The 26,775-nt window shown below is 39.7% G+C and overlaps 1 protein-coding gene across 3 annotated transcripts in view; it reads right to left on the reverse strand.

Annotated features, from left to right (window-relative positions):
- Positions 1-26,775, reverse strand: part of LOXHD1 (lipoxygenase homology PLAT domains 1) — a 2,432,812-nt gene that overhangs the window by 439,060 nt on the left and 1,966,977 nt on the right. For all 3 annotated transcript variants that reach the window (XM_044082024.1, XM_044082018.1, XM_044082011.1), the window contains one exon: positions 15,332-15,449. In XM_044082024.1, the coding sequence (XP_043937959.1) occupies positions 15,332-15,449 (118 nt within the window). The remainder of the gene's footprint in view (positions 1-15,331; positions 15,450-26,775) is intronic.

A 26,775-nucleotide genomic window follows, 5' to 3' on the forward strand; every position in this document is an offset into this window, starting at 1 on the left:
AAACATATTCCGTGATGATATTCTTGGCTCACCTGCTCAAAGACTACTTTCCAGGCAAACTAGAACTACACTACCCATTATTTCCAGTCTGTTGAAGCCTAAACCTAAGAACAGTAAAACCATCAAGGCTCAGTTGTTTAAGAAGTGTAATATCCAGAAATCTAGTTACGACCGATCAAGTAGATTACTTTGTCAGCTGAAAGGAGAGACGGTAAGAATCCAGACAACGAAAGGTTTTGATCAAATAGGACAGATTACAGGCATCTGTGCTGAACCTAGATCTTACCTGGTAGACTCTGAAGGTGTGGAATATAAGAGGAATCATAGACATCTTCTTCCTATACCAGAATGACCATCACCATCACAACATTGTTTCTGTGATGCAGATTTCAAATCCAAGAGTGAATCAGACATTATTCCCATACCAGAATGTGTTCAAACTTTGAATTCCATTCAAGAAAATGATCAGAACATTCCACAAGTCAAACATTTTGCAGAGATTGTAGAGATAGTTCCAGTTGTTAAATCTCATTCACCGTTTTATATCACATGATATCTACGAGTATCAAAGCCTAGTGTGAAATATGCAGCAATGTGGTCTTGATTGTATATATCTGTGTATTTAGCATTGTATAATGCATGACAAAGAATTACCAGTGATTTCTGCATGCCAATAGACTCAGCATTGTATGATCTATTTCTCAAAGAGACAGGATGTAGATCGGAGTGCAAGTGATGTGTGCTGTATCTTTAAGAAGCATGTCAAGGCTTTATGTGCACTATGTGGGGCCATTTTGTAAGAGCAGTCACAGTGATAGCATGCATGAATGCAGTTGTTAGTTTGTATATAAGTTAAAGTCAGTAATGTTAAGGAATTATGTATTTGTATAAAATAAAGCTGCTTGAACTGAACCCATGAAGACTCTTTTACTGTATCCAGAATGGGGGAGTGACAATATTTGACTATCCTTTTTCTTACCTTATTAAGTTACAATTAAAATCCCTTGCACAAGCAACCATTCCTTTATTAGATAACCACAATTTATTGTGTTCTAAAATATCGTAACTATGTTTCAAATCACAAGGTTAAAAAAAAAAACATATTCATTGCCTTTTAAGTCATCTGCTTTTCATATTTAGTGTTTAGAATCCTACCTTCCAGCACCCCTAAACAAAACCTTAAATTCCTTGTTTAAACTAACATATTATCCACAAACAGTTATTCTCTTAAATAAATTCTCTCTTTAACCCAACATATTATTCCCTAAACAGACAACTTCTCCAAAAGAATAAAAATACTGGCCCCTCCATTTCCTCCAACTCTGTCAGCCTTACTTAAGAATCTGGAGGAATCTAGAATCTTGAACTTGAATACAAACCACATCCGCCCATTTTCTTGTATTAATAATAATAATAATAATAATAATAATAATAATAATAATAATAATAATAATAATAATAACAATAATAATAATAATAATCATAATAATAATAATAATATAGCTCTTTTTCTAAATTGTTTCATTCCATTAGCCTTTATAACTAAACGTTTTGTCTTTTTTCTTTCTTTTCCATTTCTATTCAGTTTCCTTTCTTTTTCTGAACAGTAAAATCCTCTCCCCCCCATCTCTGTTTGATCTTGTCCTGTAATTTCAGTACTGTCTAAAAAAGAAAACCTACTAACCACATGTATGTTATATTTGTATATCTACCTCTTCTATTGCATTTTAATGTTAAAACCCTTTTTCTTCCACAGTCTCTGGTATAACCACTTAGCTTTTCCCCTTATATTCACAGTCATAGGTTCATACGTTCATACTAGGCTATCTGCCCTAGGGAATTTATAAGCCTAGCCAGAGTGTGTGTGGCTTTCACCACCCCTTAGGATGAGAATACTATACCATTAGTTTGCTATGCCTCTGTCCAGCAGTGACACAGAGATGATTCCCGGGGTAAACCTACGATCTCCCATCCACTCGTCAAGATTTCTCTTGAACAGAGTCAGTGAGGGGCTCTGCCTCACATGGACTGGGATTCTGTTCCATAGTGTAGGGAGTCTCTGGGTGATGAATCTGTCCTTCCAGCACATCCTATTTATATCCGTGTTGAGGTTTAAGTCTCTTGCTCTCGTGGCTCTGGTGGATTTGGATCTTTTGAGGTGGAGCATGTCCATTAATTCCGGGTTGGACATGGCCTTGTATGTCAGGCACAGATCATCTCTGAGCAGACGGTATGCGACTGAATAGAGCTGGAGTTTCTTCAGTCGGGCATCGTATGACATATGTTTTAGCCCCTTTATCCTTTTGGTGAGGAACTTTTGGGGTCTTTCCAATTGCTGCAGGTGTCGGGTAAGGTACATTCCGAATGGGGCGTTGTACTCAATCATTGGTCTGATAAGTGAAGAGTACAGGGGTACAATGACCTCTCCTGATCTGGATGTGAATCCCTTCATGATCAGGTGGGCAATGTAGAAGGTCTTCCTAACCACTTTGGCAATGTGAGTGTCAAAAGAGAGGTTACTGTCAACTTGGGTCCCCAGGTCCCTGATAACTTCTTCTGTGTTTAATGGATTAACACCTATGTGGTAATTAGGGGTTACCTTGTTTTTCCCAAAGGGTATGACTATACATTTTTTGGCATTTAGCTTAAGGCCATGGCTCTGGCACCAGTTATCCATTTCTATGAGACCTCTCTGGAGGATGTCTGTGTCTGATGGAGTGTCAATTATGGTGCCCAGTTTGCAGTCATCTGCAAATTTTGTCAGCCACAATCCCCCTATGTTTGCCTGCACTTCAGAAAAATAAATGCTGAACAAGAGGGGGCCCAGGACTGAGCCCTGTGGGACACCGCTTGTGACCGGCTTAGAGTCTGACATGGCACCAGCAACTCTAACCCTGTGTGTTCTGTCCTTGAGCCAGTTTGCAACCCATCTTGTGACATATGGGTTTACATCTAAGCTGGTGAGCTTTTCTATGATGCCCGAGTGGGGTATTGTGTTGAACGCTTTTGCTAGGTCAAGGTAGGCTGTGTGAACTGCCTTACCCTCATCAATGGCCTTAGTGACTGTTTTGAAAAAGTCGACCAAGTTCAAGAGGCAGGATCTGCCCTTGACAAAGCCAAATTGGGTAGGATCCAGTGTCTGTAGGTCCCCAATGTCTTTATTTATGAGTTCCATTATGATCCTATCCATAGCTTTGCAGACAAGGCTCGTCAAGCTTATGGGGCGGTAATTTCCAGGGTCCGTAGAAGAACCGCCTTTGTGGAGTGGGACCACAGTTGCCGTACGCCATTCTTTGGGTACGTATCCTGTAGTAAGGCTAAGATTAAACAGCAGCCTTATGTGTGGGTTTAGTTCCTCATTGAGTTCATGTAGCACACAGCCGGGGACACCGTCCGGTCCCATTGATGCTGTGTTTTTTGCTTTAGAGAGAGCAGCTCTCACCTGGGCATCTGAGATGTTTGGGAGGCTAGACTCTGGTGGAATAGATATTTCTCCTTTTGGGGGGGGGAGAGAAATTTGCACTGAACCTGTCTGCCAGTATGTTGGCAATGTCTGTGGGTTCAGTGATTTTTTTATCATTTTGGACTAATTCTGAGCATATCTGGGAGTTTCCACCCAGGTTTCTAACATAGCTAAAGAAGGCCTTATGATTTTCTTTTGTGTCATTAGCGATTTTTCTCTCAAAGTTGGCCTTGGATGATTTTATGAGTGATCGTAGTTTTTTGCTAGTATTGATCAGAGATGCCTTCCCTTTTAGGGATTTTGCTCTGTCATGTAGTAGCTTTCTCCTCTTGTTGTAGAGTTTGTTTATGGCTGGGGTCCACCAGACCGGGCGCCTGCCTTTGGTGGAAAGGGTCTTGATTTTATTAGGGATTGCTTGATCCATACATTCCTGGAGGTGCTCGTAGAAGGCATTTGTAAGGGTTTCAGCAGCGTGGGTTGTGGTTTCCACTGGCTCGGGGGCCTTGAAGGATACCACTCCAGTCTTAAGAAGTGTGAAGTTTGCTTTTGAGAAGTTCTTTACTGTGGTCTTTTTTGCTGGGGGTGGGGGCGGGATGTGGATCTCCAGTGAGATTAATTTATGGTCTGATCTCACCAATGAGGGATATACTTCCGGTGTGGAGCATTTGTCCCCATGTTTGTGATGATCAGGTCTAGTATATTTTCTCCTCTTGTGGGAATGGTGACTAGTTGTTCCATAGCATTTGAGTTTATGAACTCCAGGAACCTTTGGGCTAGGGTGTTGGGGCTTGAGTAATGTTCCCAGTCTATGTTTGGGTAGTTGAAGTCACCCAATATGATGGTGTTTGGAGAGACATTCATACTCTCCAGTGTCTTCAGGAAGGCTGTGTGGGTTTCCTGAGTTTGAGAAGGTGGTCTGTAGCATGTTACAAACTGTAGGGCAGTTTTACCTATGGTTAATTGCACCTAGATGGTCTCCGATGCTTCGTGCGTTGCCACTAACCTGGAGGTGTGGGTATCCTTTATGAATATGGATACTCCCCCTCCTTTTGTGGTTCGGTCCGGATTTTGGGGCCGGAACGCATGATATGAGGTATAACCTGATAGTGCTGGGGTGCTCTCAGGAGCCTTGAACCAGGTTTCAGTCACAGCACAGACATTGATGTTCTCCATACTGAGGAGTGCATCGAGTGCCTGCATCTTGAGGTTTAGACTTCTGGCATTGAGCAGTATTACCCTTAGTTTTTCTCCATTTTTGTTTTCTAGGGCGGTAGGTTTATCATTTGAGCCTTGCCTAAAAAAGGCACTATGGGGGTGGCAAGAGCCTTTGCCAATATCCGGAAGCCCAGGGGTGACAAGTGCAAGCCGTCCCTTGCGAAGCAGTGTGGCTTGTCAAGCATGTCATCCCAGGCAGACAGACATTGGATCCCCTTAGAATGACACCAGTAATTAAGCCAATTATTAAAGCTGATCATTTTGTCTCTGTATTGTGGCATCATTCTTGGTGGGGGTAGGATACTGCTCAGGGTCAGGGTCATACTGGCCTGGGCTACATAATCTGAGAGCTCCTCTATGTCTCTTTTCATGTAGTCCAGGGAGGTACGTCTCAGGTCGTTCACACCGGCATGGACAATGACTGAGTCATACTTGTACTTGCTGTGGAGTGACCTGAGTGCTTGTGTTATGTGGCGGATTCTAGTGCCTGACAGGCAGCTTACTGTGATCTTTTCCTTGTTCAGTCTGGTGAGTGGGACGTCAGTGTGTCTGACTATGGAGTCACCTATAACAAATGTGTCTGGCATTGTGTTTGGCCTTAAGGGCTGTGACTGTTTAGCACACTGACTTTGAGAACTATGTGTTGCATGTCTTATGTCTTGAGGTGGCAGTTGCTTGGGTGTCTGCTTTGGAGGCCTCTGTAGTTTTGGTAGATTTTTGATCAGTGCCTCCAGTATGTCTTTGTGTGTTTATGTGTTTGTTTTGCAGTTGTGATAGTTCTATGTGAAACTGGGTTTGTAGTGTGCGTGGTTTCCTTCTCCTCCTGTCTGGTCTTGCCAGTCCTGAGTTGAGAGAGCTCAGCCTCCAGTTTGGCTATATAGTTGCATCTCTCACATGTATTTGTGTTTTGTGGGAGAAGGAGTGGGTTGTCTGTGTACATAAGGCAATTGTAACATTGCCTCAAGATGCCCAGATTCACCAGCTGAACAGGAGAGGATGCTAGCAACTGACCCTTCGACATGCTAGAAAAAGTGAAAAGGTTTGCTGTGTAACTGAGTCAGAAGGGACCTATAGGGAAATGGGTACTCAAGGGGATTCTAGGTTAATGTAGTACTTTGTTTAGTATATAAGTACTTTACCTATATAAAAATGCTTTAGGAGCAAGTGCTGAGCTTTTGAGATAGAGATTAGACTGTTTAGATTGCAAGTAGAGAAGTTCTAAGGGAAAAATTGAAGAGCAGACTTTACGGAGCCAGAAATAGTTTAACCTTGTTTAACCGGCGCTGCCCGATGGTGCTCTATGGGCAACTCCACGCTAAATCACGCTAAAGCGGGCTTTATAGCAGGGGGTTGAAAAGAGCTAGGAATTGACCCAAAATGGCCAATAGACTACAAGTTTCTGGCTGGCACCACTGCTCTAGGGACAAATAGGCTGCTCAGTGCTCCCCACTCCCACTGGTGAATAAAGAAGCTTCCCTTTATCCAAATAAGGATATGGAATAGCACTGGAACCAAGCCAAAGCCCAGAGATCAGCAAACTCTGAAGACTGGACTATTCTAGTTCAGTAAGGCGGGAAAACAAGATTTTTTTTTTTTGCAGAAAACAGAGGAAAAACAGACAATAAATGCTATAAATGCTTTTAAACGGCTAGCGCATTTGAGTGTGTTAGCCTACAGGTAAAATTAAGCAACAAATAACTTTTTTAAAAGTGCAAAACAGTTAATCAACACAAAAACAGTTTAAATAGAATGCAGAGCTGTATAAACAGGTGAAAATGCAGTCGCTAAGCAGTAAATAATCAAAAAGCCAGAAAAAAATACTTAAATCAACTTTTGCTCTCTGCTGCTTGTAGAACTCTGCAGGACACCACAAGGAGCTGTGCTGAGTTGAATACAAGCGAAAAAGCACGCTAAAGTGGGCTTTATTACAGGGGGCTGAAAAGAGCTAGGAATTGACCCAAAATGGCCAATAGACTACAAGTTTCTGGCTGGAACCACTCCTCTAGGGACAAATAGGCTGCTCAGTGCTCCCCACTCCCACTGGTGAACAAAGACGCTTCCTTTTATCCAAATAAGGATATGGAATAAAATGTACTGTCTACTTGCATCTTGGTTTACATTACCACCTGACTTGCCCGTTTCCCCCACGTTAAAGTGATTGTCACTCACCTTGAGTGGGAGTGGTGGGGATCTCACAAGATAATCTGGAGAATGTTATTGGGGATACAAAAACGTAGTAAACCCTGTGCAACTAGCTACTGCCGTGACCTTCACCAGGATAAGCAGTTTAAAAAAATAATAATGAATAGACCTTTCTAAGCATCCTGTAAATACATATCAACTCTGCAATCATGACAAAAAAGAATCCTGACAACTATTGTTGTTAATACATTTATTAAAAAGAGATTAAACATGTGACAGACCCCATGTTACAAAGCATGATACATGATACATTTTAAATAGCCTCAGTTTCTATACATGACTGTAATTCTTGCCATTGTCAGAATATTAGGCAACAAGCAAAGTATGGGTATAATTTGATCCAGAACATTATTTGGTGGGGATTCAGCTGTGTAACAAATGCTGTTATTTATTTATTTTATTTTTATTTTACATTTGTTTACCGGGAAAGTCTGACTGGAACAAGGTCCATTTACAGCGGAGGCCTGGGGAGAAAAGCTCTATAACATAACAGTACAAATTCAACAAATGACAAAAAAACTTCTTTACAGAGGCATATATACAATCAGAGCTCCATGTCTTTATATGGCAACACATAATCCATGAATGACAGAAAATTTCTATACAGTGGCATATATACACTCAAGGAAATTTTTTGTACCTTAGTTTGATTTGAGCAAGCTTAGTATATAGATAGCAAAACTTTGAATTCCCTATTGGTAGTACAAAGCATAAAAATGAAGGAATGGAATCTGGAAAATAATGCTATTCAGGAGATATGTCATAGTGTGAGAAATAGTTTGTAGGATAGTAGTTCCTGATGGGGAGTATTTGAGTAATACAGAATAGATGAGGTAAGCAGTGAGGGGATGAAGTGTGGCAAGTTAGGAGGAGAGCAGAAAATATTTTATGTGATACAGGGATAGAGCCATGATTGCAAGAGGTGCAACTTTAGTGATGTCTTGAAAAGTTAGATGGATGGTGCAGAGGAGATACTTTGGGGGAGATTATTCCATTCCCTAGCAATGGTGTGGGAGAACAGAAGGTTCCTTATTATGTTGAAGGTGAGGACTAATTGGTGATAGCTAATTTTCTGAGTGAGTTCTAACCACTGTAGTTGCTTTAGGACAAGACAGTGATGACTTCTAAAAGTGGAGTTGTTAGCAAATTTTGTAATTTTATTGTAACAGGACTCTAGTTTGTTTAGGTCTGTTTTCCTGATATGAATTAGGACTGGTGATGCATACATTAGGGTAGACAAGAGGTGGGTTTGGGATAAGGAGATTCTAGCTTGGTCCGATAAGAACTGTTTGTGTTTGTATAGGGTTCCTAGTTTCTTATGTACCTTTGTGATGGTTTGTGAGATATGGACATTAAAGTTTAGATTATCTATTTCAACCCTGAGCAGCGTAGTGTGAGGGGAGGGAGAGATTGTGGTCCCATTTTTGGAGGTGATAGTGAAGGTAGGAGATGCGGATTTGGATTTATTGGGGGTAGAAAGGAATAATTTGGTCTTGTTCAGGTTTAGAATGAGTTGGATATCAGTAATCGATTGTTACACAGAGCAGAAGGATTCTTGGGTAAGCTTTTGAAGAGTGGTTATGGATGGGGCTGAGCAGATTAGGGTGGAGTCATCTGCGTACTGTATAAGTGATGCATGCAGGATGGAAGTATGTAGTTTGTTAGTGAAAATGGTGAATAGTAGAGGACCCAGTATTGATCCTTGTGGGATGCCTATAGTAGTTGGTAATAGAGGTAATAGTGTACTTTTCCATTTAACTTATTGTTTTCTGTCAGAGAGATAGCTTCTAAACCATGAAGTAGTAGAGGGGGTGAAAGATAAGGTTGACAGAGTGTCTAAGAGTAGGTTATGGGAGACCATATCAAATGCTTTAGGAATATGGCTGAGACAAATTTGTTGTTTTTTCTTAGATGGTTAATCTGATTGGTAAAGGAGAGAAGAGCAGTGGTTGTGCTATGGTTTGGGTAGAAACCATGCTGTGTGGTGGAGAGGAGGTTATGTGAGGATAAGAAGTGCATTACCTGGGTGTGAATACATTTCTCCAGAAGCTTGGAAAGGGGGGACAAGATAGCAATTGGCCAGTAGTTTGATAGTTCATAGGAGTTTCTGCCTTTGTGAAGGGGAATTATATGTGACACTTTCCATAGATGGGGTACCAGGCCGGTATGACCCTGACCTTGAGTAGCATCTTACCCTCACCAAGAATTATGCCACAATATGAAGACAAGATGATCAATTTCAACAATTGGCTTAAGTATTGGTGTCATTCAAAGGGCATCCAATGCCTGTCAGCCTGGGATGACATGCTCGACAAGCCACGATGCTTCACTAGGGAAGGCTTGCACCTGTCACTCCTGGGCTTTCGGATATTGGCAAAGGCTCTTGCCTCCCCAATAGTGCCTTTTTTAGGCAAGGCTCAAAAGACAAACCCACCTCCATAGGTATCACAAGGGATAAGAAACTAAGAGTAATGCTACTCAACGCCAGAAGTCTAAACCTCAAGGTGCACGCAGTCAAAACTCTCCTTAGCATGGAGAACATTGATATCTGTGCAGTAACAGAAACCTGGTTCAAGGCTCCTGAGAGCACCCCAGCACTACCAGGTTATATGCTTTTCAGCCCCAAAACTTGGACTGAACCACAAAAGGAGGGGGAGTATCAATATTTGTCAAAGATACCCACACCTCCAGGTTGGTGGCACAGCACGAAGCATCAGAGACTATCCATGTGCAACTAACAGTGGGTAAAACTGCCTTCCAGTTTATAGACTGCTACAGACCACCCTCCCAAACCCAGGAACCCCACTCAGCCTTCCTGAGAACACTGGAAAATATGAAGGTCTCTCCAAACACCATTATATTGGGCAACTTCAACTACCCAAATATAGACTGGGAGCATTACTCTAGCTCCAACACCCTAGCCCAAAGGTTCCTAGAATTTATAAACTCAAATGCTATGGAACAACTTGTTACCACTCCCACAAGAAGGGAAAACATACTGGACCTGATCATCACCAACATGGGGGCTCTATGCTCCAGACCAGAAGTGTATCCCTCACTGGTAAGATCAGACCATAAACTAATCTCACTGGATATTCACATCCCGACCCCACCCCCTGCCCAGAAAACCACAGTGAAAAACTTCTCTAAAGCAAATTTCACACTCCTCAAAACTGATGTGGAATCCTTCAAAGCCCCCGGGCCTGTGGAAAATATGGCCCAGACCACAGAATCCTTTATAAATGCATTCTATGAACACCTTCAGGAATGCATGGATCATGCAATCCCAAATAAAACCAAGACCCAATCCTCCAAAGGCAGGTGGACCCCAGCCATAAACAAACTATACAATAGAAGGAGGAAGCTACTACATGATAGAGCAAAATCCCAAAAAGGGAAGGCATCTCTGATCAGTATTAGCAAAAAACTACGGGCACTCATAAAATCGTCTAAGGCCAGCTTCGAGAGAAAAACTGCACAGGACACTAAGGATAATCACAAGGCTTTCTTTAGTTATGTTAGGAACCTGGGTGGGAATTCCCAGATATGCTCAGAATTAGTCCAAAATGACAAAAAATACACCGAACCCACAGACATTGCCAACATCCTAGCTGACAGGTTCAGCGCAAACTTCTCCCCCCCTCACCACCAAAAGGGCAAATATCTATCCCAGAAGAGTGCTGCCCCCCTGACATCTCAGATGCTCAGGTAAGAGCCGCCCTCTCCAAAGCAAAAAACACAGCATCAATGGGACCAGACGGTGTCCCGGCCTGCATCCTACATGAACTCCAAGAAGAGCTAAACCCAAACATAAAACTACTGTTCAGTCTTACTACAGGATATGTACCCAAAGAGTGGCGTACAGCAACAGTGGTCCCTCTCCACAAAGGTGGTGCCTCAACGGATCCTGGAAACTATCGCCCCATAAGCCTGATTAGCTTGGTCTGCAAAGCTATGGAAAGGATCATCATGGACCTCATAAATAAAGATATTGGGGACCTACAAACACTGGATCCTACCCAGTTTGGCTTTGTTAAGGGCAGATCCTGCCTCTTAAACCTGGTCAATTTCTTTGAAACAGTCACCAAGGCCATTGACGAGGGGAAGGTGGTCCGCACAGCCTACCTGGACCTCGCAAAAGCCTTCGATACAATACCCCACTCGGGCATTATAGATAAGCTCACCAGCTTAAATATAAGCCCCTATGTCACTAGATGGGTTGCAAACTGGCTCAAGGACAGGGCCCACATGGTTAGAATTGCTGGAGCCATGTCAGACTCCAAACCAGTTACAAGTGGCATCCCACAAGGCTCAGTCCTGGGACCTCTCTTGTTCGGTATATATTTCTCGGAGGTACAGGCCAACACGGAAGGACTGTGGCTGACCAAGTTCGCAGATGACTGCAAACTAGGTTCCATAATCGACTCTCCAGCTGACACAAGCATCCTACAAAAGGGCCTCATAGAAACAGACAATTGGTGCCAGAGTCATGGCCTCAAGCTAAATGCCAAGAAGTGTATAGTCATCCCCTTTGGTAAAAACAAAGTGCCCACAAATTACCACATAGGTGGTAATCCATTAAATATGGAAGAAGTAATTAGGGACCTGGGGACCCAAGTTGATAGCAATCTCTCATTTGAAAACCACGTGGCCAAAGTGGTTAGAAAAACATTTTATATAGCCCACCTAATCATGAAGGGATTCACATCTAGATCAGGGGAGGTTATTGCACCTCTTTACTCATCCCTCATCAGGCCCATAATTGAGTACAATGCCCCTTTTGGGATGTACCTTACCAGACACCTGCAGCAACTGGAAAGACCCCAAAAGTACCTCACCAAGAGGATCAAAGGGCTCAAACAGATGCCATATGCTGCCTGGTTAAAGCAACTCCAGCTCTACTCAGTGGCATACCACCTGCTCAGAGGCGATCTGTGCCTGACGTATAAATGTCCAACCCAGAATTAATGGACATGCTGCACCTCAGAAAATCCAAATCCCATCAAGCTACGCGCTCGAGAGACTTGAACCTCAGCACTGAAATAAATAGGACATGCTGGAGGGACAGATTCATAACCCAGAGGCTCCCTTCACTCTGGAATAAAATCCCAGTCCAGGTTAGGCAGAGTCCCTCATTGACTCTCTTCAAGAGGAATCTTGATGAGTGGATGGGAGATCATAGGTTTACCCCGGGTATCACTTCTGTGTCACTGTTAGACAGAGGCACAGTGTACTAACCTCGAAAAAGGGCATAGCAAAATTCATTTAAAATGGGTGGCGAAAGCCAAACACACTCTGGCTAGGCTTATCAATGCCGTATGGCAGATAGCCTAGTATGAACCTATGTACGTAGGTTTCTTGTACAGAGCGGTTTATAAGAATTGAGACAGGGTAGGCTAGTGATTCTGCAGCTAATTTTAGAAAATTTGTGGGTAAACAATCTGCTGCGAGTGTGGTGGGTTTTAGTTTAGAGAGTAGCTTTTTAACTGAAGAGGTTGGTACATGTGAGATTGTGAAGGTGGGTATGTTAGTTTGTTCTACAGTTGGGGTGGTTTTAGTGTTCTTGTTGGATAGTTGGATAGATAGTGCGAGGATAGATTCTGTGAAGTGATAGTTGAATTCTGAAGCTATGCTATCATTATCAGAGTTGTTGTTGTTGGGAGATGGGGTGGTGGTTTTGCTCAGTTTTAGAAGGGTATTGATGGCCTGCCAGAACATTTGGGTGTTTCTAGAGTGCTTGTTTTGGATGTCTAAGAAGTAGTTCTTTTTATCTACTTTTGTTTGGGTTTTGGCCTTATTTCGTAGTTCATGATATTTCTGTCTGTCTTGGATAGTGTTATTCTTTTTCCAGTTTTTCCAGGCATTGTCTCTGGCTTTTATTAAGGCTTTTGTTGTCCTATTTAGCCATGGGGCATAGTTAACTTTAGTCCTGAGTTTCCTGATGGGAGCTAGTATATATAACATTCATAAAAGTAGTATTAAAAAAATCAACTGCCTGGTCTACAGGTAGAGTTTTTAGTGCATTCCAGTCCTGTTGCTGGAGCATACTATTATGAGTTTGTGGATTGACTTTGTGCTCATCCCTAGTTTCCTTGAATAGCATGGGTTTGGGTATTTTTGCCTGTTTATGAAGGAGGAATGTGGGGCAGTGATCACTCAGTGTATCAGGTAAGCAGCCCACATGATAATTTTCTGTGGGGATATTAACTAGTGTCCAATCTAGAATGGAGGTTCTACTGGATTTTTTGCTTACTCTGGTGGGTTCTTGGATTAGTTGTGAGAATCCAAATAAGTTAATATGGTTTGAGGGGTTGTTGGAGTTGCAGGCTAGCCAGTCTAAGTTTAGGCCACCTAGCAGAATGGTTTCTTTGGCTAGGTTGATTGTGGCCCATTGTAGTATATCTTCTATTATAGGTGAGTTATTTCCTGGAGGAATATAACTACAGAGGATGTTGACTTTCTTTTTAGTTTTTAAGGGACATAATGGAGCCTAATGTCTCTGCATTCTGGAATTTTGGAAGTGGGGAGTTTTATTGGTTGGAGGTTGAGTGTATTTTTAAATACGATTGCAACTCCACCTCCCTTTTTGGTACCTCTATCTTGCCTTAGGGTGTTATAGCCTGGGGGAAGAATTCCTTTGCTTTGTGTGGCAGGTTTTATCCAGGTCTCTGTAAAGGTTAGTATGTCTGGGGAGTAGTGGGATATGAATGTGTGAAAGTCATGTAGTTTGTTGGATATGCTACATGTGTTTATATTGATAATAAGTAGGTCTGACTTGTGTTTCTGGGAAAGGATTGGGTTGCTTGGACCTGGGTTGGGGTGTATGTCCCCTGAGATTAGTAGCCATTTTCTGAGGAATAGTGTGAGTTTTATGGTATAGGCTATATCTATGTGTTTTTTGGGTACTGTTAGCCTTTTGTGAGGTAGTGTGGTTGCTGTTTCGTGTATGTAGAGTAATGAGTTGTTGTTAAATAGTGTGGAGCATATTACACTATTTGTGTGAGGTTTTGTGTGTGTGTGTGTGTGTGTGTGTGTGTGTGTGTGTGTGTGTGTGTGTGTGTGTGTGTGTGTGTGTGTTATGTGGTAGGTAGTGTTTGTTAGTATGTTAGAGTGTATAGATGTGGTGTAAGCTAGAGTGGTGAGAGTTAGTAGTAGTAGTCCTAGTATGCATTGCATGGTGTGGGTGGGGTGTACAGAGGAGGTTGTTGTGAGGTGGTGTGTGTGTGTGTGTGGGTGTGTGTGTGTGTGTGTGTGTGTGTGTGTGTGTGTGTGTGTGTGTGTGTGTGTGTGTGTGTGTGTTATGTGGTAGGTAGTGTTTGTTGGTATGTTAGAGTGTATGGATGTGGTGTAAGCTGGAGTGGTGAGAGTTAGTAGTAGTAGTCCTAGTATGCCTTGCATGGTGTGGGTGGGGTGTACAGAGGAGGTTGTTGTGAGGTGGAGGGTGTGGTGTGGAAGTGGGAGTGAATCTGATGACTGAGGGATGGTAATAGTCTGTTGTGGAGGGGGTGGGGATATATGGGCTAAAAGTGTAGGAGCACTGGGGGCGGGTGGAATTTGGAGGCAGGGAGGGGAGTGGAGTGAGCCCGAAGGGTGAATGGAGTGGGCTAGAGCAGGAGAACCTAAAGCTGCAGAAACCTATCAGTAACAGCAAGAGATTGACTAAGCAAGAAGGTAGCTTAGCTTAAAGATAAGGTAAGGTAAGATTCAATAATAATTAATCCCTAGGAGAGAGTGGGATGTTGGAAATATAGAATGGGGAGTATGCTTTAACTAAAAGTTCCACCCAGCTATGGTAAGAAGGGTGAATTAGTAGAGTATGTTCCTACCGCATGGCCAACTTCATTAAAGCTCTCCAAGTTAGAAGCTGAATGGAGCTCAATGCAGCTGTGCTCACCTCACAAAGATGGTCACAAAGTAAGAGAAACTTGTTAAAAACAAATTCAATGACATTCACCTTATAATTAATTCTACTGGAATACTTGTGTTTGCAAGTTGTGAATTTCCAGGGCTGATTTGAGCTTCAGCTGAAAATTGCTTCAGAACCAAAGGCGGTTGTGGTGGTGGGGAGGCACAGTCCCGAGGCTTGTGGATGGCCCGAGCAAACTAATAATTAATTCTCCTGGAAGGCTTGTGTTTACAAATTGAGATTTCCCAGGGCTGATTTGAGCTTTAGCTGAAAATTGCTTCAGAACCGAAGGTAGTGGCAGTGGTGTGGGCGCAATCCCAAGGCTTGTGGATGGCCCAAGCAAAAGTGAGCACAGACAGCAGACTAAGGGAAGCTCTTTCAAGTTGGGACTATACTACATTTTAAAGCTGTTATAAAGCTGTTATAAATATAATTGTGCTGTATTGATGAATACATTGAACAGAAGATACATCATGATACATTACTCAAGAGATTTGGGGATTAAAATAATTCAGCTTCATACGTAAAAAATGGATTATTTTTACCTTATCCAGAAACCAGTCAGGGCGACTACCTTTGCCTTCAGTTCGTATCCTCATTTTTTTGTAAGGTGCAATATCTGCAATCTCCATAGCGAACACATCCTCCTGACCTCTCTCAAATCTGGAGAGACGACAAGAAAAAAAATAACACTAGAGCGTTTGCAAGTTCACAGATAGGCACAGCTACATGGTAATTACAGCTTAGTAGGCACTCATAACATTCACTGTGCACCAAATGCCTGATCTTTCCCACACTCTAAATATTACTTTACATAGTAATACTGATTCCTTTTTTAAGTAATATAATGCAAAACAGTTTGTAATTATGATACTGGATCGTTAAGAATTATTAGCTGATAAGATAGCTTCAGAACATTCCCAAATCAAATATACTCTTAATAGATCGGATAGACAAGGATTTTCCTTTTGTTTGTCCATGATATCACTATTAATGTCATAAGAAGCCAAAATATCATGGCTGCAGTCTCATAATAATTAAGGACACTCACAAGCACAAAGACACACGCTCACACACACAGATACACACATATGCATACACACACAGAAACTTCTTCTTCATTCGGCTTTTTCTCGGTTAGGGTTCAGCACAGCGGATCATCTGTCTGCTCATGATTGGCAGTGGAGTTTTACAGTGTCAAGTTGCCAGCCCGGCACCCAACCTTCCACAGAAGGCACACACACACATACACACACACACACACACACACACACACACACACACACACACACACACACACACACACACACACACTCACACCTAGGGCCAATTTAGAGTATCCAGTCCACCTACTGCATGTCTTTGGGATGTGGGAGGAAACCGGATCACCCGCAGAAAACCCACACAACCACAGGAAGGACATGCAGACTCCGCACAGAAGGCACCCCAGCTGAAAATCAAACCGGAGAACCTGTTGCTGTGAGGCGGCAATGCTAACCACTGCACCACCGTGGCCGCCCACATACAAACACAGAAACTGCTACTCTAAAAGTTTTAGCATTAGTAAACAACTCCACTTGCCTACATGCAAACAAACTTCATATACCATATGGAAAGTTGAACTTCCCAGCATTCACATTTCTGATATTCAAAAAAAACAATGACTTTCAATAAAACACACACACACACACCAGCTCACTTTGCTGATAAAAGAGGACTTGACAAAGTGAATTACAACCACACAGACACGTGTATGTATATTAATCCCTATTTATATCCATATCTATGTCTATCTACTTTCCATCTATATATACCTATGCTTACATATAAACAAACACACATATTTATATGTATATACAGATCGATCAATATAATATGTATGTTTATATTAATACTGACCAATATAAATATCAATGCATACAACACTGAAAATAATAAATGCATTTAAAAAATAGAAAAAAATTAAGCACTTTTAGTGCCTAGAGTATGGAAGATACTTGATTCAGCAGTCCTTTTTCTAAACACCTTCATTTTCAAGTAATCCAGCAAAAGAATAGCCTTAACTTGAGGGTTCAGAAGGTAACCAATTATTTTTGTCTACCTAATACAATTATAAGAAGTAATTGGTGTTGTGAAGATGAATGGGAGAGACAAGTGGCAAGATTCCTTAGAAAAATGACATGAGGCCCTGGAAAAATGTCCTTGTTACTGACCTTATTCTAGCACACAGTATGAAGACCACAATTTAATTTGAGAAGTAAGAAGTGGAACAGCAATACTTTTATAATTCAGTCTGTGCAAAGTATATCAGTACTGTGGTACAACGTGCAGGTGTTCATTTTATGACCATTTTGTTGGCAATGTTGCTGTAGTTATCCACTGCAGTGACAATCTTTCTAGGTTTCTCAAAAACTGTTCTTAAATCTTCCTGTCTGAAATTGAAATGGAATGAATTAAAAACATCCAAGCTATTCTTGACCTTGTGTTAAGACCCAGGGACCACCAAAGGGTGAGCAAGCAGCTACTGATGTCAATGACAGACAGCGTGATTCAGATATAGGCACTAGATTGGCTAAGGCTGCATGTGATGAAGTGGCAAAAGAAAAAAGTGAGATACAAGTACTTTCAGACTGTGACTGCAGACCAGTTTCAGTCTCATTTATACTGAATAGCAATGTGCAAGATGGCATACATGTACTACACAGAGATGGTGTGCACCTACCCTTAAGGAATTCAGAAATTTAGTTACAACACCAAACGGTGGTGCAGCGGTTAGCATTGTTGCCTCACAGCAAGAGGTTCTCCCGTTCGATTCTCAGCTGGAGCGCCTTCTGTGTGGAATCTGCATGTCCTCCCCGTGGTCGAGTGACATTAAAGACATGCAGGTAGGTGTGAGCATGAATGGGTGTGCCTTCTTTGAAGGTTGGGTATCGGGCTGGCAACTAGGCACTGTAAAAATCCACTGCCAATCATTAGCAGATCCGAGTTCCATTGTGGCGACCCCTAACTGGGAAAAGCCGAACGACATTACTTTTTACCAAAATAGTACTAAAGCCTGTATAGTCTTTGTAGATGTACTGACTGTGTTTTAAACATGTTATTGGTCAGGATGACTGCCATGGCCAAGCAAAACTTGAACTTGTTTGGTGAAAGACATTACTTGTTACCAAAATAGTACTAAAGTCAGTATAGTCTTTGTAGATGTACTGACTGTGTTTTAAACATGTTATTGGTCCGGATGACTCCCATGGCCAAGCAAAACTTGAACTTGTTTGGTGAATGGTTAGGTCTAGGTCCAATCACTGCAAGACTGATTAAGGAAAGTTTGAGGATGGCAGGTTATGAAAGAGAGTGTTTATTTCTAGGGAAAGAATGTGCTAGCAAAGTATATTTAAGTTGGGAAAGGTTATTTGGGAATGACCCTATTAAGAGCTATATAACCTTCACATTTACAATGAGAAGAGCTATAGCAGGCACACATTTATACCATAAAGATCCATTGCATAAGACTTTGACATGTTATTTGAATTTTTTTTTTTTACAAATGGCACAAAACATTATAAATGCAAGTTTGCCATCTTTCACTTGTCATTTCCTCCATCATCTGGCAAGCCTTTTCACTAATAATTTCAACAATGGTAGAGTTTAAAGAAATCAAAATGATGGAACTGTCTTGTGAAAGTGAGCAAATATGAGCAGTATTGTTCAATACTTGTGTTTTCATGATCGTACTAATATAGCTTAAAACTAGGGACTTAGGAAAACCGCTGTTTCATGAAGTGAGATCTGGATTCCTATTGTCTGGTTGGCACAGTAAATGCCACTTGCCAGACAGTGTAGAGGAGGTAACACATGCTGATCAAATACCAGCTGTGGATCAGGTTGCCAAACTATTCACATGCATTCTGGCACACACTCAATCCCTAAGCAGGCTTTCTACCATGCAGAACAAAAAACACACCTGATATTCCCTAAAACAGGCAGGGAGCACTGCCATTGTGCAATCACTGATGCAATAATGACTAAATTAATACCCATACCCACCGGTTACTTCCAAGTGTAGCACATAACTAAACACTGAAGTCACTGATGACTTCACAATAACAGCTATGACCACTCCTGCTGCTGTGATCTCTATTGGATGTTCACTGAGCCCACAGTAGCACTGACCATTCAGCACACATTATACCCCATCCTATCTACATACCTTGATAATCCACTGTAGCATTGTGCAGTTGGATGGTGCAGTGGTGCAGCAGTTTGTGTTGTCGCCTTTCAGCAAGAGGTTCTCCAGTTCGATTCTCGGCTGGGATGCCTTCTGTATGGAGTCAGCATGTCCTCCCTGCATTTGTGTGGGATTCCTCCCATGTTACAAAGATGTGCGTCTGGAGCATTTCTCCCTATGCCTCTACTGAAAATTGTCTCATTCCAAGTCAGACTTTACCAGTAAACAAATGTTAAATAATAAATAAAGCAATAAATTCTGCTGTACATAGAATACACAGTACAGCACATACCATGCAGTGATGTCACCACGCTGTTCTTCATGATACAATATGTTCAGTGTGTGGCCACCTGTGGATTTTTGCATACTGGACTTGGCTGTATTGGCTTGGGCTACATACCATGCAGCTGCAAGTCAGGATTCCATGAGAGTTCCATTTCTGGATCTGAACTGGCTATGTTAGTTAATAAACTGAAGCAATCTCCTTAGAGGTAGAAAAGACAATGGCAAAAAAATGAAGCATGGTTTTCAACAGAAAGTATATGAAGAAGCACTACATTAAAATAATATGTGCAGTACAGAATAAATGAAGTAGAGCCAGCTAAGATATAAATATTAAGTACATCAAGGGAATCAAATGGATATGTAACATCTGTTAAAAAAGCAGAGATAAGAAAGAGGAAGGGGTGCAATTTGTAGGCACAAGTGACAGACTAAAGAGAAATACATGGAAGTATTTAATAAAAGAAAAGGTAGTAGATACTGAAACAGCCCTTTTGAGGAGCAGGTGGCATAAAGCCAGTTAGGTCAAGAATAAAAAGGATATATATAAAATAATTATTATGTTGGATTGAAAAAAATAAGCAACATGTTATGTAGCATCCACAAGACAGGGAAATGGGCAGATTAGATGGGCCAAGTAGTCCATTATACACCTTCAAATCATACATTTCTTTGTCTGTTGGTTTTACTATTCTGTTGCTTATCTTCACTCCTTAATTAAATGCCTTATCTAGTGCACAGCCACCTGATGGTGTAAACCTTGGCTCTAGAAGATTGTTACTGTTGAAATGGCACCCTGACCCCATGTGCAAAAATGAGAAAAAGGGGTGAGGCATGGATCTAGTGCATAACCACTGTAATGAGAAATAGCAGCAGAAACTACCTGTGCATAACAAGCTGAAATGAAGGTAAAATATGCAGACAGCACAACCAATAACCCCCCTCCTACACCAGGCATTCAGGTTATGAAAGAGATGCCATGATCGGTGATTAATTCCAGAGGCTCCTGGTGGGAATTATCAGTAGATGCTTGTTGTTGCTCACCATGCAACAGGGTTTAGCAGTGCCCTGTATTGATATGACTGCCTAGGAGCATAATTTTTTCCTAGAGACATTCCAGTAGAACCCCCCCCCCCCCAAGCTTCCCTGCTGAGCAAAGGGCAACTCTGTTGTGCTTTAAGCAGCATTCTCACACTTATCATCCACAACTTACTATACACCCACTACTTTTGCTACTCCAAGTCAAACTAGCCCATTATTTAAGCCAAACTCCTAAGTCCAGCTAGCCCATTTACTTCCCAAATACCACATTCAGACAAATCCTGTCACGATGGACAGGCAGTTTCCCATAATTTCTCCTGCCAACTTGTTTGGCTTCGATAAGGGTGTATCATACTTATTAAACCTGGTAGACTTTTTCTGAGAATGTCACCAAAACCATGGACAATGGTAAGACAGTGCTCCCAGCCTATCTGGACCTTGTCACACAATCTCCCACTCTCGCATTGTTGAGAAACACTCTCAGTTGGGGGCTAACCCTTGTATTACTAGATGGGTAGACAGACCACACATTGTCAAAATTGATGACTCCACCTCCACCAGTAGAAACGTCACCAGTGAAGTACCACAGGTGTCTGTGCTGGGCACCTTACTGTTTGGCATCTATTTCTCAATCTACTTCTCAGACGTCCAAGCCAAAGTAGATGGCCTCTGGCTCACCAAGTTCACTGATGATTGCAAACTGGGAGGAATCACTGAGTCCCTCAACAATGTCAACATATTACAAGAAGGTCTAACACAAATGAATTATTGGTGCCAAAGCCATGGTCTAAAACTAAATGCAAAACAATGCATTATTATTCTTCTCTTTGGCAAAACAGAATTCCCTGTAAATTACAATATTTACAATACCACCCTGAGTTCTAACCCAGTGGTGTGAGACTTGGGAAGATAGGTTGATAGCAATTTGAACTTTGACCACTAAATTTCCACATTAGTAAGGAAAGCCTTCAATGTAACACACCTCATAATCAAAGTCATAGCATCCAGATCAAGGGATGTTATAACTCCACTGCACATGACCCTCATCAGACCACTAATAGAGTATAATACACCCTTTTGCATATACCTCACCAGACACCTGCAGCAGCTGGAGAGACCTCAGAGATTTCTTACAAAGAAAATACAGGGACTCCAAATCATGTTCTTCTTGGACAAGCTGAAAACCATGTTGCTTTACTCTGTATCTTATAGGCTGCTGACAGAAGTCTTGTGCCTAGCCTATAGGGCAATCTTTAACCCTGCCCTACTGGAAATACTGCACATCTGCAAGTCAAATAGCAAAAGAGTCACTCACTTTAGGGAGCTCAACATAGCCTCTGACATTAAGAGAACATGCTAGAGAGACAGATGTGTCTCCTAGAGACTGCCACTTCTCTGGAATAGACTTCCTATTCATGTAAAACAGAGCTACCCACTGACGTAGTGAAATGTAACCTAGATAATTGGATGGGAGACCACAGATTCATCTTAGTTATCAAGACACTGATTGTTGTGGACTGCAGTATGCTTTTTATTTACTTATTGCTCCATGGTAGTAACTGGATATTTACACTGGAAAAACAGCTTCATAGATGTATACTAGGCTAATGACCACCAGGGGCCTTTATAAGCCTAGCCATGCAACTCAAATATGACCCACAAGTTTTATGTTTTAGACATTTATTTATGGGGTGATTTTTGGTTATGACATGATTTACTGGTAACCTCTGTCCATCAGAGGCATAGGTGACAGATCAGAGGTGAATTTCCAATTTTCCATCCAAGGGTCCAGAGGGTTAGGGGAGGAAATTTGTTTAACATGGGTGGGGAGCGTATTCCAGAGAATGGGAATTTTCTGAGATATGAGTCTACATCAGTTCATCGAAGATTCACTTCAGTGAACCTGACTTCATTGACCCCAAACCACCAAACTTTACTTCCACAAATGTTCATATTGAAAAAAGATTGCACCAGGAAAATAAAACACTTGGCCAACACGACAACAGAACACACACTGCAGTATGGCAAACCCACCCAAGTGGGGGGCTAGACTACCAACTGAGAGATCACACTACAGTGGGCAAAAGGGCAAAGTTGGGCTGTTGGCCAATTGCTTCCTTTCCCTAATTAAATTTTTCACAGATGTGAAAATCTGTGTTAGTTAAGTTTGGTGGTTTGGGGTCGAGGAAATCAGGTTTGCTGAAGTGAATCTTCAATGAACTAATATAGACCCCTGAGATACATATCCATCTCTTCAACAAACCCTATTTATGTCACAAGCAAAATTTAAGTTTTTGGATCAATTAGTTCTGATGCTGTTTGTTTTGTGGATCTGTAGAAGGTTCATCAGAGTGGGGTCCAGCGATTCTTTATAAGCCTGGACTAGACTGCCTCTCAGTAGTCTGTAGGAGACCAGTTATAGAGATAGGACTTTGAGGTGATTCACACATGACATTGTGTTAATGCTCTGTATTTTTTTTGGTAAGGAACCTTTGCAAATGCTCCAGTTGCTGCATGTGTGTGGACAAGTTCATACTGAAGGTGGCATTATACTCTATGATGGGTTTGATGAGGGCTGAGTACAGTGGTATTATGACTTCCTTGGACCTAGATGCAATGCCCTTATTTATAATTTGAGCAACATTGAAGAACTTTCTTACTACCTTGGACACATGTTGGTCGAAGTCTAATTTGTACACTCTCTTTTGGTGCAGAATGTTGTGGGCTCCATCTCCCACAACTGGTAGATCAATTGCTAACACTGTAGTGTAGAATAGAGAGTGCTGCTGAACTCCTGATTGTGCAGTTCTTTAGATGAGATGTTAAACCAAGGCCCAGTTTGTTTGATTTGATGGTAGATGTAAAAGATGCAATTAAAGCCAACCAACTGGTGCACTGAAAATTGGAGAGCAGAAGTACTATAAAAAACACAAATCCACCATCAGAAAACAGACTTATTACAGCAAAGCTTTCAGTTAAACAAACTTTCTCAATGCTAGTATTAAGAAAGGTTGCTTAATCAAAAGCTTTTCTGTATTAAAGTGTTTAATGATGGTGGATTTGTGTTTTTTATAGTTGTAAATGATGCCACAGCACCTACCAAAAAAAGTAGGGGTCTTTTATTTATATACAAAAATAACTCTTATTTACAAAATATTTACATATTTGCAAATATTTACAAATGAACAAATATACAGAATATAAATCTGTTTACATAATCATATGAAATGTTTGTCCCTATTAGACCCCCACTCGTTTTTCCATAACCATTTGATTTTACTTAATATTGTTGCTAAAATCCATTTACCATTAAACATAGTTTGATTTATTCTTTCATTCCATATAACCATATAATACAAATAACTCTTATCTATTCTTTTAATAAATTGTTTATTTTTATGCTTATAATATCCAGATTTAAATATATCCATATTTATTTTATCCACTTTTTATATCTTCAAAAAAATCTTCATACATAGTTTTCCCCATAACTTTTTTACTCTTTCACATTTCAAAACACATTTTCTTGATATTGTAAATATATTCCATCACTTTTCTTCTTATATGGCATAATTCCTTTTACTGGCAATTTGTCTATTACCAGACTCCATAAAAAAATCTTGACATTCTACCTTATGATTACACTATTTGCTTTTTATTTTTATAGCTTTAATATTTTCATCTGTTAGATCTTTCTATGCTTTTACATAGTAAAGTTTTATCATTACATTCTTGTACCACACTTTTCTTTTTTTGCTATCATCATTTTTTATTTTCCACAAAAATGTTCTTGGTAATATTTTATTTCTTTATTTATACACTTTTTTCTTTTACTATTTTTAACCATACCCCAAAATTTATCATACTTATATATTATACAATTTTACTACTAATCTGTCATCTTTTTCATTTATCCACTTTCATGCTTTGTACAAATTTAATGAAGCAGCATATGCCACTGGGTTAATTAACACTAAACCTCCTTCTTTATTATTAACACACAAAACTCTTTTTACTAGGTTTAATCTAGAAACCTGTATAAATGAAAATAATTATCTGCAATAATTCCTTTTCAAATACTGTTGGAAACATAAATTAACTTGTTAAGTATGTTATTTTTCTATCAGTAATAATTTTATCAAGTAAGTTTTTTCTGAAAGATAATTTAAATGTTCTTCAGAAAAGATGGGTTTGTTTTATTTCTCAGTTTTTTTCCCACTGAATTCCACTTACATCTTTAATTCCAATTTTTATACCTAAGACAAAAATTCCATTCATTGTAAAATTAAACTCAGTATCTTTACTTCATCACCTAAACCTTTACTTTTCTGTTTATTTAAAGCCATCCCTATCCTCTAGACACTCATCTGTGCAAATTATTTACACTTTTATCCAAATTTTGTTTTTTGCAATTATTATAATGTCATCTGCATATATTAACAGAACTGGAATTCTTAACCCTTCAGGTGTTATATACCCCACCTCATTCATTTTGTAATTTATTTCACATACAATCTCATTCATAACTAATGCAAAGATTATATAACTCGTTGGACATTCCTGTCTTACACCACTCTTCATATGCGATGCTTGGCTTAACTAGTCATTTACCAGTATTTCTACTTTATTGTTACTGTACACTGATATACATAATTTCTTAATTTCTTACTTACATAATATTCTTTCATTATTACCCATAACATTTCATTTCTAATTGTGTCAAATGCCATAGTAAGGTCTCCTGTCATGATTTTTGTTTCTTCTTTTCTATTCATAGTATCATTCACAATTTCTCTAACTATTAATGATAATTCTTGACAACCTTATCCCTTTGCTCTATATATATTACCCTCCATCATATTTTTCATTTTAGTTTCAAATCTCTTTTGTATTAGGTTTATAAAGATCTTATAGTCATTATTATTCAATACTATCAGTCTCCAGTGTTTTTAATAACTATGTCATCTGCATATTTTAACAGAAGTGGAATTCTTAAACCTTCAGGTGTAATATATCCTGCCTACTTCATACTATTACTTTCGTAACTAATGCAAAGAGTATACATCTCATTGGACATCTGTGTCCTACACCTACTTCATATCTACCTGTTGACTAAACCAGTGATTTACAAGTATTTTTTACTTTATTATTACTATAAACTGACATCCATAATTTCCTAACTTTCTCAATTATATTATATTTTTCTTTAATACCCATACTATTTCATGTTGAATTGTGTCATATGCCTTATTAAGGTCTCCTATCATGATTTTCACTTCTTTTTTTCTAGTCATAATATCATCCACAATTTCTCCAACTATCATTAATAATTCCTGACAGTCATTCCCCTTTATACTATATATACTATCTTCCATAATACTTTCCATTTTAGTTTCAAATATCTTTGTATTATTTTCATAAAGATATTATAATCTTTATTATTCAATACTATCAGTCTCCAGTTTTTAATTGTCTTCTATCTTCCTCTTACATATAAACTTAAGTATTCCACTGCATAATTCTTTATACATAAAACTTTCATTCAACTATTCATTTAAAATCTTTAAAATATGTTTTTTTTCCAGTCCCTTAAATGTTTATACATCTCATACTCTATTCCATCTTATCCTGCAAGCAAATCTATATTTACTTGCCCTAATACTTTATACTCATTTAAAGAAATCTCATTTTCTAGTTTTTTATTCTCTTTTTCTGTTAACATTTTACTTTCTATGTTTTTCACTACTTTATTATTTCTTTAAACATTTCTTGCACATATTATACTACACTTTTCATAGTCTTTTCCTGAGTTCTTTCTATTTTTCATTGTAGATTTTTTTCTCTCATTACATAACCATCTTCCTTTACTAATCTGCTTAAGTAACTTCATACTTATTCTATTTTTCATTGTAAAATATAATTGCTTATATAACAATTCTTGTATTTTTTATTTATTTCATATAATTCTTTTTCTTTGTCAAAGTACTTTCTATCATTATGTTCTAAATCTTCCAAATGTATTGTCGCATATTGTTTATATTTTTCTTTATCTACTTTTATCACAGCATATTGCCACTGTAAAAATATTTTTATATTTTTCCTTAAATATCATCCACCATTTAGACCAGTTTATATAAAATGTTCCCATAGTAATATGATCTTTCCATAACTGTATTACAAATATCTTTCCTTCTTCATTCCATGCTTTCTGATATATCCCTTTACACCTTTGCCTTTTTTTTTATATATTCCTTATTTTCCTTTATCTCTATCCATATTGTAAGATGGTCAGAAAATCCTGATTCAACTGCCTCCCCTTCTCCTATAAATAAACCTTTTGATACTATAAAATTATCTATTTCACTTCTATACATACCCATTTCATAAGTCCAAGAATTTTTATACCAGAGTTTTAACTTACCACATCTTATAACTTGTAAA

This window comes from Protopterus annectens, chromosome 1.part1 (assembly GCF_019279795.1).
Source record: "Protopterus annectens isolate FY-2018-M chromosome 1.part1, PAN1.0, whole genome shotgun sequence".
Lineage (NCBI taxonomy): Eukaryota > Metazoa > Chordata > Ceratodontiformes > Protopteridae > Protopterus > Protopterus annectens.